At 47.4% G+C, this 17647-nt stretch overlaps 1 protein-coding gene across 3 annotated transcripts in view; it reads left to right on the plus strand.

The window, feature by feature from the left end:
• The first annotated feature begins 5427 nt into the window (after positions 1 to 5427).
• Positions 5428 to 17647, plus strand: part of LOC308580341 (laminin subunit beta-1-like) — a 69685-nt gene continuing 57465 nt past the window's right edge. Inside the window, exons 1-2 of one of the 3 annotated variants that reach the window (XM_081181716.1) lie at positions 5428 to 5490; positions 13402 to 13454. In XM_081181716.1, the coding sequence (XP_081037842.1) occupies positions 13415 to 13454 (40 nt within the window). In that variant the 5' untranslated portion in view covers positions 5428 to 5490; positions 13402 to 13414. The other 2 variants (XM_081181714.1, XM_081181715.1) reach the window with 2 other exon arrangements.

The raw sequence follows: 17647 nt of genomic DNA on the forward strand, positions 1-17647 counted from the left end.
TGGCTGCTTCCAGATGACCTGTTTACTGAGCATTCCCCCCTGGTTTGTTTGCAAAAGGTTTGCAGGATGCTTAAACTAAGGTTACCAGATTTTTTTCAATGAATCCAGGGACACTTTTCAACTTCAATGGATTTTGTATGGGGACTGATTTGTAAATCCGGGGACTGTCCCCGGGAAACGGGGATGTATGGTAACCTTAGGTTAAACGATGTGGGCCATTCATTGAGCATTCGTTCTCACTTGTTTGTGGCCAGGGAGATGTAGCAAGCAAGTTCATTTCCCAGTCATTTTTTCCTCATTGCATATAAAGTCTGATTTGGGGGGTGAAGCAGGCTTAATGCATTCATTATTTATCCAATTGCCTTTATATACCACCTTTCTGCCAAGAAACCCAATTGTGACATATTAGAACAAAAGCTGCAAAGTAATTCTCAGATCAGGTTCAGGAGCTGACAGCGCAAGCTCCCTTCCCCAGACTTCTTCAGTGCTGCCTTGCCTCAGGACAGGAAGGTGTCAAGTAGGCCCAGCGAAGCGGGGGGGGGGGGGAGGGGGGCAGGGCGGCTGCCCAAATGAATAGGAGCTGGGGACTTAGGATCACTATGGTTCGAAAGTCGATAAATAGAAGCTCAAGACTAAGGCTGAGTCAGGTATTGTTTACCTGGATTTCAGTTCTGATGAGAGGCTGTCAAAGGAAGACTTTGGTTGCAGCCACTGAGAGCCCTTGTCTTCTGGGAATTTGACTAATTCCCAAAGCCATCCAAGCTGGCGACCACCACCGCGTCTTCTGGGAGTAAGTTACGTGGTTAAACTTTGAAATTAACTACTGGAACTGCGCCCTGAGTCTACAGGTTTGCTGCTCAAGCACAGTAAAGGTAAAGGTAAAGGGACCCCTGACCATTAAGTCTAGTCGTGACCAACTCTGGGGTTGTGGTGCTCATCTCGCTTTATTGGCCGAGGGAGCCGGCGTACAGCTTCTGGGTCATGTGGCCAGCATGACTAAGCCGCTTCTGGCGAACCAGAGCAGCACAAGGAAACACCGTTTACCTTCCCGCTGGAGTGGTACCTATTTATCTTACTTGCACTTTGATGTGCTTTCGAACTGCTAGGTTGGCAGGAGCAGGGACCGAGCAATGGGAGCTCAACCCATCACGGGGATTTGAACCGCCAACCTTTTGATCGGCAAGTCCTAGGCTCTGTGGTTTAACCCACAGCGCCACCCGCATCCTTGCTTATATTATCACGAGAATCTCAGGGGGTTTTGTTTTTGTTTTAAAGCAGGCTTCCTCAAATGCAGCCCTCCAGATGTTTTTGGCCAACAACTCCCATAATCCCTAGCAAGCAGGAATAATGGTCAGGGATGATGGGAATTGGAGTCTCAAAAGATCTGGAGGGCCAAGTTTGAGGAAGCCTGTTTTAAAGCATTGATTAGCTCTCATGGTTGCAGAGGAAAAATTGGAGATGTCACCAATCCATTTCCCGCTATACGTTTTTCTTTCTTTCCCCTTTCCTTTACAAACAAAAAATGTAATTTGCAATCTGGGTCTTGAAGGATGAATAACATTTTCAAATGAAGCAGATTGAGGTTCCTCCAGAGCTGCTACAGTTAAAAGCCAATCATCCTCCAGTCTTTCTGATATGATAATTTGTATTTTTCCAGCTGCGGAATTTTGATCAATTTTATTGATGAAATACAGAAAAGGGTGAACTTTGACATTGAAGTATGCTAGAAAGGCAGGTGCAGTTCCATGCCATTCCTCAAGGGGGCTCTCTGGAAGCTGAGCCACCTAACCTGCTTCACCACTACGTTTCCAACCTGTGAACATGTTTAGACTCTCGCTTGCTCACCTTTGCATGGAGAGAGTCGCGTGTTGTGCAAAAGTACATATGCACCAAGTTATACTTAAGGGACGCGGGTGGCTCTGTGGATTAAACCACAGAGTCTAGGACTTGCCGATCGGAAGGTCGGCGGTTCGAATCCCCGCGATGGGGTGAGCTCCCGTTTCTCGATCCCTGCTCCTGCCAACCTAGCAGTTCGAAAGCACATCAAAGTGCAAGTAGATAAATAGGTACCACTCCGGCGGGAAGGTAAACGGTGTTTCCGTGCACTGCTCTGATTCGCCAGAAGTGGCTTAGTCATGCTGGCCACATGACCCGGAAGCTGTACGCCGGCTCCCTTGGCCAATAAAGCAAGATGAGCGCCGCAACCCCAGAGTCGTCCGCGACTGGACCTAATGGTCAGGGGTCCCTTTACCTTTACCTTTAGACGTCTCACTACAATCCTTTTGCTGAGATACTGCTTATGGTGGCCCTCAAAAAGTAGCTGTTGTGCTTTACCTCCGAGGTAAATATGCTGTTTTTGGGCAAAGTCAACAAAGGAACTTGTGGCTGGCGCCTTAAGGACTACCAGTTTCATTGTGGCATAAGGTTTCATCAGATATAGGGGGAGTGGGCTGTAGTCCATGAAATCTTATGCCACAAATCTGTTAGTTGATAAGGCGGTATTTTTGCAGCAAGAGACTTAACAGAGCTACCCCTCTGCAAGATATTTTTTATCAGTAACTCTCAATTTCAGTATATATGGAAGATTATTTTTTTTAATGCTGCCTAAAATGAGTAGCTCAGAGCTGTAGCACATTCCTATGAAAGGAGATACGCACAGTCTGGGGCTGTGTAAAAACCACACATTTAAAGCACATTCCCTTCCCTGAAGAACCTTAGGGACTGTAGTTTAAGGGTGCTAGGAATTGTAGTTCTGTGTGAGGGGTAAACTACAGTTCCCAAGAGCCTTTGGAGGCTCTTTGCTTTAAAAATGCTTTGAATGTATTGCGTGTCTGCAGCCTGAGATGAGACCGAGTGGGGCGTGTGAGCATTTCACTGTGAATATTGCTATTCGTATTAATTATTATTGATTTGATTTATTATCTACCCTTTCCCTTTAGGTCTCAAGATGAGTCACAACAAGTTAAAACACAACAATTCCCAGAGTTCCTTGGGAAGAGGAAATTGTTGTTGAACCGTTTTTGAGAATCGTCGGCCTCTGAGGGGAATGGGAGGGTTTCTCAGCATCCTTAACAAACTTCAGTTCCCAGGGAACTTTGAGGGACCCCATGCTTATTTAAAGCACAGTGGTACCCCAGGTTACATACACTTCAGGTTATATACGCTTCAGGTTACAGACTCCACTAACCCAGAAATATTACCTCGGGTTAAGAACTTTGCTTCAGGAGGAGAACAGAAATCATGCTCCTGCGGTGCGGCAGCAGCGGGAGGCCCCATTAGCTAAAGTGGTGCTTCAGTTTAAGAACAGTTTCAGGTTAAGAACAGATCTCTGGAACAAATTAAGTACTTAACCTGAGGTACCACTGCATCATGATACTACTTTGAATATATGTATAGGATAGATGGGCCCTGGTGGGAAGGGAGGTACCTTTCACACAAATTGTCACACAGGGAAGAGGAGTGGAAAACCACGTTGAGAAAGAAGGGGTTGGCAGAAGAGACAGAATAAGATGGTGGCCATTTTTTGTCTTTGGACCCAACCATTTGTGGCATGTGACCCCTCCCTCAAGATTTCCCACAAGGGAACGCATTGACCTTGACGTTAAAAGGAGTTGTGTCCCTGCAACTCTTAACGTGATTTTCTGGCCATAGCTGCACCGTTGCCTAGGTAACATATGAAAATATATCAGTGGGGAACCTGATTTAAATAGTTCATTTAATCTGATTTATTTAAACCAGCCTTTTCTCTTGCTGATTTAAATTGACTTGATTTGCCTAAGTCACTTCACACTGGCTCTATGTGGCCTGTTCCTGTGACCACCAAGCTAACCCGCTGCCTTCGGAGTCGGTTGCCAGCCAAGCTGGTTTTGTACATGGAGTTGTGGGACGGGCACCATCTTGTCTCTCACCCCAGGCAACGAAATATCCTGGGCTGGACCTTCTTGGAGCTGTTACATGATGAATATGGCAGCCGCCATTTGTCAGCTTTAATCATTGTGAGTTATGTAAAGAAAGAAACTCTTCTGGCAGTAGCAAGAACGCTTTCCTCATAGAGGGGAGGGCAGTATCTCAGCGGCAAAGCAGACGCTTTGTATACAAGAAGGTCCAGAAAGCCACAGGTTCAATACATGCCCTCGCCCAGTGGAAATTGTTACAGGTTTCCCAATTGCTTTTGCAGCAGTTGCCTGTAACTGGATACAGTGGTACCTCGGGTTAAGAACTTAATTCGTTCTGAAAGTCTGTTCTTAACCTGAAACTGTTCTTAACCTGAAGCACCACTTTAGCTAATGGGGCCTCCTGCTGTCGCTGCGCCACCAGAGCACGATTTCTGTTCTCATCCTGAAGCAAAGTTCTTAACCCGAGGTAATATTTCTGGGTTAGCGGAGTCTGTAACCTGCAGCGTATGTAACCCGAGGTACCACTGTAATATGCACATACCTCAGCTTCACAGCACACATCCAATGTATAAGTGGACAGACTTTCTCGATAACCTGGGGGTTCCTGGACGTTGTCGGACTATAACTCCCATCATCCCTTACTGCTGGTCCAACTTGCTTGGGATGATGGGAGTTGTAGTCCGACAACATCTGAGGACCCAAGGTTGAGAACGGCTGGTCTATAATATGTTTGTGAGTAGGCCAGGGATGCGGGTGGTGCTGTGTGTTAAACCACAGAGCCTAGGACTTGCTGATCAGAAGGTCGACAGTTCAGATCCCCACGACGGGGTGAGCTCCCGTTGCTCGGTCCCTGCTCCTGCCCTCCTAGCAGTTCGAAAGCACGTCAAAGTGCAAGTAGATAAATAGGTACCGGTCCGTCAGGAAGGTAAACGGCGTTTCTGTGCGCTGCTCTGGTTCGCCAGAAGCGGCTTAGTCATGCTGGCCACATGACCCGGAAGCTGTATGCTGGCTCCCTCGGCCAATAAAGCGAGATGAGCTCCGCAACCCCAGAGTCGGCCACGACTGGACCTAATGTTCAGGGGTCCCATTTACCCCTTTACCTAGGCCAGAGTTTGCCAACTGTTTGGCCCATTTGCCAGCCAGAGAAACTGTCCTGAGCACCTGTTCAACCAGGTGCCTGTGTGGAACCTGCAAGCAGGGCACGAGCTGAACCTGTGAGCTCCTACCTGCTCTGCTCTTCATATCTGTTGCGTTGTTAAGCAAATCCACTGCTTTAGGACGCTGGACAAGCCCACCGTGGAGCCCAGTTCAGCTCAGACACCTGCACACCTGCCTGCTAGCAGAGTTCTCTGCAGGGACTACAGCAGCCAGGCCTGGCCTCGCTGGCTTAGGTCACCTCATACTTCTGTGTGGCATGACGCCACTCCCTAGCTGGGAGGGGAGCACCTCCACCTGGCCCGTTGCCTTACCTTGGCTGAGCTGCAAAAAGCAGGGCTGAGCCTTCCCCTCTCTCCCTCCCATCGCCTGGCACCGCACGAAGGGAGGAGGAGCTGCCTGGGAGCTTTCTCCAGGGAAGCACAGCCCAGCTCTTGAGGTGTGTGTGTGTGTGTGTGTGTGCGAGAGAGAACGAAACTGAGCACGGAGAGTTTGTGTGCGGGCTGCCCATGTGCCCAAATTGGCCAGGGGTGCAGCACTCCACTAGCTGCCTGCCCAAGGCCCAGAACCGCAGCAGGGACACATCAACAGGTAGGAGTCGGGCCCTTCTCTCTCCCAATTCCCCAGGCCTGGCAAATTGACAAGCAAGAACTCCGGGCTTCCTTCTGCACTCCAAGCCCAACAGACAGCCGTCTGCTGCCAGGCAAGGAGGGGTGGGTGCGAAGGGCGTCTAGTTATTTTATTTCTGATCTGAAGAAGTGTGCGTGCACACGAAAGCTCATGCCAATAACAAACTTAGTTGGTCTCTAAGGTGCTACTGGAAGGATTTTTTTAATTTTGTTTTGACACGGCTACCTACCTGTAACTAGTTATTTTATTTTATTTTGCAGCGGGGTGGGTGGCTGGAAGGTGACTGACTGAATGCAAAAAAAAGGGAGCTTATTTGCAAACTATCCGTTTCTTAGCATAGGCCAAGGGTAAGAAGCAGCAGATCCTGAGATTTCTGCTCAGCTAAGCTGCTTGGAGGACCTCAAGAGCTGAGTTTGACACACCAGTGGCGTAGCGTAGGGGGTGCGGGGGGGGGCGGCCGCACCGGGCACAACATCTGGGGGTTAGGGTGCGCAAATCCACGGGTTAGGGGGCGCAAATCCACAGGTTAGGCTACGCCACTGTGACACACACACACAAAACCCCCCACTTGCTATAATTGGGATGGTTCTATTCTGGCATGTTTAATGGGAGAAGGTGGGTGTTGGTTGTTTGCCCCAAAAAGTGGGGAGGGAGAGAATATTAGTAGATGTGCTCTGTGGAAGAGACACACGTGTGTGTGTGTGTGTGTGTGTGTGTGTGAGAGAGAGAGAGAGAGAGAGAGTTTTTCTAGCTAAACTTTGCCTTCAGGACTTATTAAGAGTAAGGATCCCAGTCAAGTACCAGGCTGCTTTTTTTAGAACAATGCAGGGTTCCAGCGATAACTGGCAATTGGCACGCAATTCAAAAACCTTAACTCAGCTTTCAGTTTTTGTGTGTGTGTTTTTTTAGGCAGCAAGTTTCTAGCCCTCAAGGCAATGAAGTTAAACTTGCAAATGTTTGGGCGGTGCCTGCTCAAATTGGAGATTTTTAGTTGTCAAAAGTTGGGGTGTGAGGAGTCTACATAGTTCTTTTCCATGCCCCGCAGCTCAAAGAATAAATTATGCAAAATAAGCACATAGAGGCCAGTCTGTCTGTCTGTCTTTTATTCTTTCAGACATTGGTCACAACAGAAAATAAGAAAGCAATCATTAACAATAATCACACACACCAAAAATGCTTGCTATCTCTCTCTCTCTCTCTCTCTCTCTCTCTCTCTCTCTCTCTCTCTCTCTATATATATATATATATATATATATATTGTTCATCACATTATAAAAGAGTAAAGGGGGGAAAAGACTTTTTGAAGCTGCCAAAGCAAATCTTGCCACTGCTAAAAGAGTCACTCTATCACAAGAAGACAGCAGAAAGTCAGTTCTTGCAACTCACACCAGTTGACTTTCCCCTTGAGGTGGATCTAACATTTTTAGTTGCAATCACAGAGAAGACAAGGCAAATAATAATAATAATAATAATAATAATAATAATAATAATAATAATAATAATAATAATAATAATAATAATAATAATAATGTGGCCTATTTTTCACCAAGCCACTGCTACAAGGACAAAGTCTCAGATCATAGTTTTAAAAATAAAATTAAAAAACCCTTCTAAAACTACAGTTTTCATTAGTTGCATTCTGAGCCAATTTAAAACAGTTCAAAGAGTAGGGCAATTATGTTTAATTTGTATAATTGATGGGAGTCACTGAATTTCATTTCTGTTGCTTCAGATTCTTTTTGTAGTGCAGAAACATGTGCAGCCCCCTACTTTGAGGTGGGCTTCTCGACTGGGACTACATGAAATCTCTGGCTCTACAACCCAGATCTGACAATTTGGGCCATGGATTATAAAAGGAGCTGCTCCTCCGCCCTTCGGCTTTTGATGTATTTTGTCTATGAAGTCATTTGATATTTTTTTACCGGGTTGAGAGGATGAAGAGTTGAACTTAGGCACTCATCCATACTTGTCCTGAACTTTACTGCTGAATTGGAGCAATCGTCCATTTGGTTTTCCTGCGGATGGATGTTTGTTCCAGTTCAGCGCCAAAGAGCAGGTTTTCCTGGGGAAAGTGGCAAGGGCAAATGGAAAACCTCTCAGACTCATGCTTTCTAGGCAGAAGTGTGGCCAAGTCCCTAGTCTAGCAGCCTGAGTGTCTCGTGCTACGTGTGTAATGAAATTTCAGTTGTCTTGTGGGGCCTGGAAATAGGTTAACCATATCCTCGGAGTCTCCTGTTTGTAGGATAGAACCAGACACCAGACTTCTCTGGTATAAATTTCCCATTACAGTCATACCTCGGGTTACAGACGCTTCGGGTTACGCGCTTTCAGTTTATGGATGCGCCAAAACCCAGAAGTACTGGAACAGGTTACTTCCGGGTTTTGGCACTCGCACATGCGCAGAAGCGCTAAATCACGCTTTGCATGCTTAGACGCGGCGCTGCGGGTTGCTAACACTACGGGTTTCAAACTTGCCTCTCGCATGGATCACATTCGCAACCCGAGCGTCCACTGTATTTAGCTAGTGTAGGATCAACTTAACCCTTGGGGGATACACTCCGTTTTGGGGGAGAAATGTAAAAATGCAGTGTCTTCAGTACAGTAATCAGCATGTCTCAGCTATCAAGATACCTGGCTCAGTGTACCCTAATAATTTTGGTATGTCCATGACTGAGTTGATCAGGACGTGTGCATTTTGTTGGAAGCTGCCCAGAGTGGCTGGGGAAACCCAGCCAGATGGGCGGGGTATAAATAATAAATGATGATGATGATGATGATGATGATGATGGAAGCCCAGCAGGGCAGGGAGTCTAGGCTGCTTGCATACCTTCACAGGTGAGCAGCAACAACTAATGAAAAGATAAAAGAACCTGAGACCCCCTCTCTTAGGTGTGGCCACCACTTAATTGCAGGCAGAGTTTCTATATCATTAACAGGGGTTGGGGATAATCCTGTTGCTACACATTAATAAAAGGGCCTGTCCATTTAATTTCTGCTGGTGGAGCACATGATGATGCTGAGTACATCAGCTGGCTACCTGATCCCCAGGCATGCCCTCACATGGTGGAAATGCATAGCCCACACGACGGCTTGGCCTGCTCTCGGTATTCATTGCCAAACCCCTGTTTTTGTCTTCAGGGGAGGCTATGGTTCCTGGCTCTCTGGACTTTTGCCCCCATTCCAGGCTTTATACTCCCCATCCTCAGTGCAGAGCAGGAGGAATACCCCCCTAGCAACCCAGTGCCAACGGAGAATATATCTTTAAAAAGCCCAGCTTCAGGAATAGCTCTGCTTTTCTGCCTGGAGAAGCCATTGATGAAGGCCGTAAAGGGGTGGGTGGGGGGTGGGAGCCACTGGCTGTTTCCCACCCTGCCCCCTCTGCGAAAGGGAAGCATCCCATCAAAGCCGAAGGGAGGCTGGGCAGGGAGAGTTGCTTAGAATGGGAGAGGATAAGCTATTCTTGGTGCTTTTATGAGAAAGCCTGGTGCAAGACACAACAAGTGCATTCCTGCCGGGCTGCTGCCAGGCTCCCTGGGAACGGACTGTGGCTGGGCAAGGCATGGGCTTGGCCACCTCTTTTGTCCCCACAGCTTCCAATTTCGGGCCAAGCCAGCACTGTGTGCTCAGCTTTCTTTTCTCGGCAGCGGCCGCTACGGGCTCCCTTGGCTACCAGGCCGTGAACTCTTGTCCCAGCCAGGGGACCGGCAATCTGGGGTGTTGATCTTGTTTAGCATGCCGTTCAAATTGCAGTGAGCTTCTCTATGAACTAGGGATGGGTAAATCTGTCAACCTTCGTTTCTCTCATTTCCTCATTTTTTCCAGCCTTAAGCTCAGTTCTGCAAAACGCTTTGCTGTTTTGCTTTCAAAGGCCCCAGGGAAAATTCACTGGCATTCGAGTGCGAATTTATCCTGATATACTTGCCTGTGAAATTGCGCCTATTATACACATTTTTGCAAAGCAATTTCCCCTAGTTTTGTATGTATGCATTTTTATGCACATGTTGCCCCAGTCCATGCATTTCCCCTCTGCCCCCCCCCCGTGTATTCCTTGGCTAGACAGCTGCAAAATTTGGAGACATACAAATTTCAGAGGCTAAGGTTGTTTCAGTTTGCGAATTGTTTCGGAAACTGCAAATGAAGTAGGTTCTCCTTTAAATGCAAACCGAATCAAGTTTGACCCTCATTCTTACGCTGAGCAGACTGGAGCAGAAATGAGCAATGGGCACAATTCTAGCCACTCCTGATATCTGCAAGTTTCCCTCAGCAGAGCTGTGGCAACTGGCAGGTGCAGTGAGAGACCAAACCCTCACCCAGAAAAAGTAAGATTTTAGACTAAAGTTACATATTGTTGTTGTTTAGTCGTTTAGTCGTGTCCGACTCTTTGTGACCCCATGGACCAGAGCACGTCAGGCACTCCTGTCTTCCACTGCCTCCCACAGCTTGGTCAAACTCATGTTGGTAGCTTTGAGAACACTGTCCAACCATCTCGTCCTCTGTCGTCCCCTTCTCCTTGTGCCCTCTATCTTTCCCAACATCAGGGTCTTTTCCAGGGAATCTTCTCTTCTCATGAGGTGGCCAAAGTACTGGAGCCTCAGCTTCAGGATCTGTCCTTCTAGTGAGCACTCCACCCAAGATGGACAGGTCATAGTGAAGAGTTTCAACCAAACGTGATCCACCTGGAGCAGGAACCGGCAAGCCACTTCAGTATCCCTGCCAAGAAAACTCCATGGGCAAAGACAACAGGCATATAAAAGCTACATATACACCACACATTTAAACCACACCCACCTACCCCAAGAACCCTGGGAACCGTGTTTTGTTAAGGGCACTGGGAACTGTAGTTCTCTGAAGGGCAAACTACAGTTCTTGTGATTCTTTTTTTTTGCGGGGGGATGTATGGTGTGTGTGTGTGTGCACCTCCTGTAGCTAGCTTTCACCTCACAGACAACCATCTCCCCAAGGCAGGCGAGGCTGGACTGGGAGGGCCGCTGGGGCCTTGTATTTTGGTCTCCCCCCCCCCCGAGGAAGAATCCTCCAGCCTTTTTCACCCCTTCCAGCGAGCCGGCCCTGGGCCTGTGCTTGCAGCAGGGCAGGCTGTGTGTGCCGCGGAGCAGAAAGAATAGGCTGTGACAATTCCCGTAGCTTAGAGACCGTTAGTCCCTTTCAGAGTCCCGGCTCCATTTGAATAAAAATCAGTCTCCAGCCCCGCTTGCCCACACTGAGAGAGGAGGGGTTGGGGGAGAGCCGGGTTATTTTTACCCACCGCCAGTTAAGTTCGCACGGCCGGAGTTCTCACGCGGCTTGGACAGCGGCAGACTTGGGACTCTTGGTCGACGGGGCAGGAGCGGACTTTCTTGCAGGGCTGTGGGTGGGTCGGGGCAAGCAAGGGAGAGCGGAAGACATCAACCCGGCTTCTCGCTCCCCAGATCTCCCGTACCCCTTATTTGCAGCAGCAGCATCAGTACCTGAAGAGGCCAGGGCAGCCCCAGCCCCGAGGTGAGTATTATAAGGGCATCTCTGAGGAGCAGCTCGAGGAAGCTGGCTCTGCCGGGAGGATGGGGGCCGCTGTGTCCGCTTGAACAATATTCCCCCCCCCCATCAAATATGCCTCCAGGGCAGGAGGAACGAGGTTTCTGCTGTCGAGGGTGTCACCGAGGTGATGGCTGTGTGCTTTCTACGTAACTCGAAAGGGTGTGTTTGTGTGTGTGGTGGAAATTTGGAACTATGTAGAGTTTGGTGTCGTGGAGTTCCTGAGTGTTTTTTTTCCATGAGCTGCAGGGAATTTTGGAGGTGGAAGTGGCGGGGTCTGTGTCTAGAGCAGCGGTTCCTAACCTTTTCTTTGGCCATGCCCCTCCCAAGCATCTCTAAAATCCTGGTGCCCCCCTCCCCCGGTGACGTATAATTCTTATTATTCAAAAAGTGAACTCCTATTCACGTGGAGGAAGCCTAAAAGGCCATTCACTGTTAATAACTCATTCTCGAATTGCCCCCCTTAAAAATCAAATTGCCCCCCATGGGGCATGTGCCCCATGTTGGGAACCACAGGGCTAGAGGGACAACTTGCAGCTGCCCCCATCCCCCCAAAAAACCCTTTAAGTCCTCACATCTGTGTATACGTCATACATTCAAAGCATATGGCTTTCACCTCCTGAGAACGGTGGTTTATCCCTTGCAGAGCTACGGTCCCCAGCGCCTCTAACAAACTACAGTTCCCGGGATTCTTGGTGCTTTAAATGTATGCTGCCTATGCGGCCTTACTCTTCGGTTGTCTCCTCATGATCCAACCTTCTTCTCACGTGATTTCTCTTCCCTCAACACTTGGACACACAACCGCCTTTTCCTTTGACCACTTCTGCGTCTGCCCAGCCCTGCAAACTCTTCTTCTGCTTCTCACACGTAAAATTCCTGCTGAATTTGTTCCCCTGAGGGCACAAACAAACAAGCCCACATGACACAATTTGCAGGTGTCTTTATGTAAATCCGTACAGATTTTAAAATCATGTGTGGACCAGCAGTGAATTAGTCTGTACTGGGGTGGGGGTGGGGAGGAAACAAATACCCAAAAAACTTGGCGCCCATCTGCACCACACATTTAAAGCACCATGACATCACTTTAAGTGGTCATGGCTTCCCCCAAAGAATCCTGGGAATTCTAAGGATGTTGAGGGTTTGTTAGGAGACCCCCTAATAATAATAATAATAATAATAATAATAATAATAATAATAATAATTTATTTATACCCCGCCCGTCTGGCAGGGCTTCCCCAGCCACTCTGTGCGGCTTCCAACAAAATATTAAAATACAGTAACGCATCAAACATTAAAAGCTTCCCTAAACATTACTTTCACATAAACAATAATTCCCTGGGAAGAGGGATTGACCGTTTAAGCCACTCTGAGAATGGTCGCTCTGTGAGGGGAAGGGGGGGGTGTGTCTCCCAATAACTCTCAACAGCGCCCTTAACAAACCACAGTTCCCAGAATTCTTTGTGGGGGAAGCCATGACTGTTGAAAGCGGTATGATACTGCATTAGATTTACAGTGCAGATGGGGCCCAGATTGGCAGATTGCCCCCCCCCCCCGCCTGGATCAGGCCTCAAGGCCTGCTAGAAGATATTTCTCTGGGCCACTCTTAGCCCAGTTGGTGCCCTCCAGAAGTTTTGGACACTACAGCACCTGTCTTCCCCAAACGCTGCCTGTACTGGGGATGATGTTGTTCCAAACATCTGGAGGGGTACCAGCTTACGGGAAGGACTGCTTCTGAGCTCTGTGCCTCATACCCTAACCCCACTCATCCTATATTCAAGCCCAAGGGTCAGCAACCTTTTTCAGCCGTGGGCCAGTCCACCGTCCCTCAGACCATGTGGGGGGCTGGACTATATTTTGGGGGAAAAATATGAACGAATCCCTATGCCCCACAAATAACCCAGAGGTGCATTTTAAATAAAAGCACACATTCTACTCAAGTAAAAACACACTGATTCCTGGACCGTCCGCAGGCCGGATTCAGAAGGTGATTGGGCCGCATCTTGCCCCCGGGCCTTAGGTTGCCTACCCCTGCTCAAGCCATTTGTACGCCTGATATTTCCCCCTCACGAATGAAGCCCTAGCCCTTCAGAGGTCCTTCCCACTAGTATGTAATATATCCACAATGTTTTTTGAGGGAGGCAGAAAGGGGACAACCATGTTGAGCTACCTGTTTTCTTTTCTCTCTCTTCAGGTTGAAACTTCCCATGTTTCCCATGGCATTGCTTCTCTACTTGCTTCTGTGGGGTAAGTGCTCAGACTTGGGACACATCCCTGTGGGGATGGTTGTTGTTGTTGTTGTTGTTGTTGTTGTTGTTATTCCTGGGTGTGTAACAGCTTGTCCACAGTTCTGCTTTGGCCCTTGCCTGGAAAGCACGGGTCTGAGTGGTTTTCCATTTGCTGCACCACCTTTCACCAGGAAAACCCTCTCTTTGCTACTGAATCAGAACAAAAGCCATTCCGCAGAAAACCAAATGGATATTTGTTGCGATTTGGCAGTAAAGATCAGCTTTTCCGGAGGAGAGCAGCGGGACAAGCGGAAGTGTGGGCAAGCCCTCAGTCTCTTTACATGCGGTTGCCTGCTAATCTGAAGGTGGTTTCAGTTCCATTGACTACATACTGAACAAGAGTACCACATTTCCAAATACAGTGGTACCTCTGGTTGTGAACGGGATCTGTTCCGGAGGCCCGTTCGCAACATGAAAAGAGTGCAACCCACAGCGGCTCATCTGCGCATGCATGGGTTGCGATTCACCGCTTCTGCGCATGTGCGTGATGTCATTTTGTGCTTCTGCACATACTCTGCGCATACAACCCACGTACTTCTGGGTTGCCGCAGGACGTAACCTGAAAGAACGTAACATGAAGCGGATGTAACATGAGGTATGACTGTAAAGGGCTTTCCCATGCTCCTTATTTGCCTATAAAGAAGGTTTTGTTTTTGCTGGGGCAATTTCTCCTTCCGTTGCAGCGCTACAATCCTGAATTCTGTGCACCTGCAGGACCCTGGGGGAGCCTAGTGTAGGCGGAGTAGTTAAGGGCATACCTGTGCCATGCATTTAAAGCACATCCAAGGCAGGTTTGTAACACAAAAGAATCTTAGGACCTGTAGATTGGTACGGGTGCTGGGAACTACAAGGAGGTCACTGTTCCTGATATTCTTTGGGGGAAGTTCTGTGTTCTAAACCAACGATGGATGTGTTTTAAATGCCTGGTGTGCTCTGAGCCAGCTGGGATAGCTCAGTTGGTAGAGCATTAAACTCAGGGTTGTGGGTTTGAGCCCCATGTTGGGCAAAAGTTCCCTGCATTGCTGGGGGCTTTGACTAGATGACCATTGTGGTTCCTTCCCGTGCTGGAGTTCTAAGATTCCATGTTTTTTCTTTTTTAAATAATTTTTATTAATAAACCAATCAAATCACATTAATTCCAAATTACAAAGCCAAATTTTAAATTTTTGTTGGGGGTACCCATATTTCTTGCTTCCTTGGATGGAAAGAAGTGTGTGTGTGTATGTATATATATGGGAAAAAAGCACTCTCTGACTCGTGTGTGGCTGGAAGGTACAGTGGTGCCCCGCAAGACGAATGCCTCGCAATACAAAAAACTCGCTAGACGAAAGTTTTTTCCGTTCGCGATTTGCCTCGCAAGACGAATTTCCCCTATGGGCTTGCTTCGCAAGACGAAAACGTCTCGCGACTTTTTTTCTTTGACTAAAAACAAAGACATGTTTTGTTTATAAAGTTAATTTATTTTCCTTTAAATTTTTGAACTGCTCTTTACAGTATGTGTGACTTTAAAGAGCAGTTAATAAACTGTTGTTGTACCAAATTTGGCTTTGTTTGGACTTTTTTTGACCATAGGAACGCATTAATTGATTTTCAATGCATTCCTATGGGATTTCGTGCTTCGCAAGACGAAAAATTCGCTAGACGACAAAAATTGTGGAACGAATTAATTTCGTCTTGCGGGGCACCACTGTAGCCCATTTTTAAAAAGTGAGAGTTGCTGCTGTTGCTCCTGTCCGCTTTTTCCTCTGGCCCTGCCCCAGCCACCACTGGTTCGTGGTCCCTGCAATGCTGTCCATCAGGGAATTCAGCCTTCAGCCTGAAAAATGCAGGGGGGGGGGCCTCACTGATTCATGCAATAGTAATACAGTGGTACCTCGGGTTAAGTACTTAATTCGTTCCGGAGGTCCATTCTTAACCTGAAACTGTTCTTAACCTGAAGCACCACTTTAGCTAATGGGGCCTCCTGCTGCCGCTGTGCCGTCGGAGCACGATTTCTCTTCTCATCCTGAAGCAAAGTTCTTAACCTGAGGTACTATTTCTGGGTTAGCAGAGTCTGTAACCTGAAGCGTATGTAACCCTGTTGCAAAATGCGCCTGGAACAATGGGAGTTTCGAACACTGTTTGCTTGCCCTCCCCCCCCAAATATTTTATTCAAGTTGGCACCCCTGCCAGGGTGTGTTTATTCTGTAGAGACACCAAGTTTTTCATGTGCCATATAGGCTTTCTTGACTGACTGTGACTGGCATGTGCATATTCTCTGCCAGTGTTTGGTGAGGGCCTGCGTGTGGCAGCATGCCTAGACGCGTGCTGTGCACAAGTCATGCCGGAAGGCCCGTCCTGAACGAGACACATCAGGGACTGGTAGGAACAAGGCAAGGCCGAACCTGCACCAGCTCGGCAACAAAAGATACTTTCTACCTACTGCAGTCTCCGCTCCACACCTCCCTGTAGCGACCTGTGCCCAGAAATATTCCCCAAAGCCACGCACGAGTGATGGTGGTATAACTCCTATTGATCAGTGACTAATTTCCAAAAAAGCTTGGGTTCAAAGCTTCCTTAAAGCCCTATTCATGATCCCAGATGCATGATGTCAGATTGTGGTTAACACGTGGCAGAGGCACTCTGCATGTGTTGAGGCAAATTATTTTCAATTGCTTTCTATGTTGCAGGGCTAAGTCATGCTGGTAGTACCTGAACTCATGCCCTTCTACAAGCTTCCTTGATCATCTATCTATCTATCTATCTATCTATGTGGTGCCAGTGTGGTGTAGTGGTTAAGAGCGGTAGTCATGTAATCTGGGGAACCGGGTTCGCGTCTCCGCTCCTCCACATGCAGCTGCTGGGTGACCTTGGGCTAGTCACACTTCTCTGAAGTCTCTCAGCCTCACTCACCTCACAGTGTTTGTTGTGGAAGAGGAAGAGAAAGGCGATTGTTAGCCGCTTTGAGACTCCTTAGGGTAGTGATAAAGCGGGATATCAAATCCAAACTCTTCTTCTATCTATCTATCTATCTATCTATCTATCTATCTATCTATCTATCTATCATCTATCTATCTATCTATCTATCTATCTATCTATCTATCTATCTCTATCTATCCATTTATCATCTATCTATCTACAGTGGTACCTCGGGTTAAGTACTTAATTTATTCCGGAGGTCCGTTCTTAACCTGAAACTGTTCTTAACCTGAAGCACCACTTTAGCCTATGGGGCCTCCTGCTGCTGGTGCACCGCCGGAGCACGATTTCTGTTCTCATCCTGAAGCAAAGTTCTTAACCTGAAGCACGATTTCTGGGTTAGCGGAGTCTGAAACCTGAAGCGTATGTAACCTGAAGCGTAAGTAACCCGAGGTACCACTGTATCTATCTATCTATCTATCTATCTATCTATCTATCTATCTATCTATCTATCTATCTATCTATCATCTATATCTATCATCTATCTATCTATCTATCTATCTATCTATCATCTATATCTATCATCTATCTATCTATCTATCTATCTATCTATCTATCTATCTATCTATCTATCTATCATCTCCCACCTTATCTCAGAATCCAATATCTCTCTCTAGGAGCTTAAGATGATGAGGTATTCTTCAGTAATATTCGTCTTAATAATGCAGTTTATCTATAACACTCAAGAGCAGCTCAGAAGAACAGGATACTCCGTTTAGTCCCAAGATTTGCTGTCATTAGCAGAGTTTCACTCTGGGACATGTAAAGCAATAAACTGAAAAGGCAGCAATTGAACATGTGCAGAGTGCCTTCCCCTCCTTAGTCACAGCTAGCTCCATGGTGGCCAGCGTTTTTTAACTAGGCTGTTCAGCACTGAAGTTCATGTGCAGAAACGAAATGGGGGAGACGTTTCACATCAGCGTTGTTATCAGCAGAAATCTCCCCTGCTTAATATTTACACATATCTATGAACGAGCAGAAAGGCATTCGACGGCAGGGAGTGTGGCTTGCAGGCAGTCTTGAAACACACCCCGACAGACACACACATACATACACCTTGTGTCTTTTTAAAGAAATAAACTACACGGTGTGCCCAGGTGAGGCTGCTTTGGAATGCTTCCAGGACATGCCTTTGGCTGGACAGCCATATTTTGTGGTTAATCATTGGCAGGAGTTGTGGGTAGGAGAAGGGGC

Source organism: Podarcis bocagei, assembly GCF_964188305.1.
Source record: "Podarcis bocagei genome assembly, chromosome: 2".
Lineage (NCBI taxonomy): Eukaryota > Metazoa > Chordata > Lepidosauria > Squamata > Lacertidae > Podarcis > Podarcis bocagei.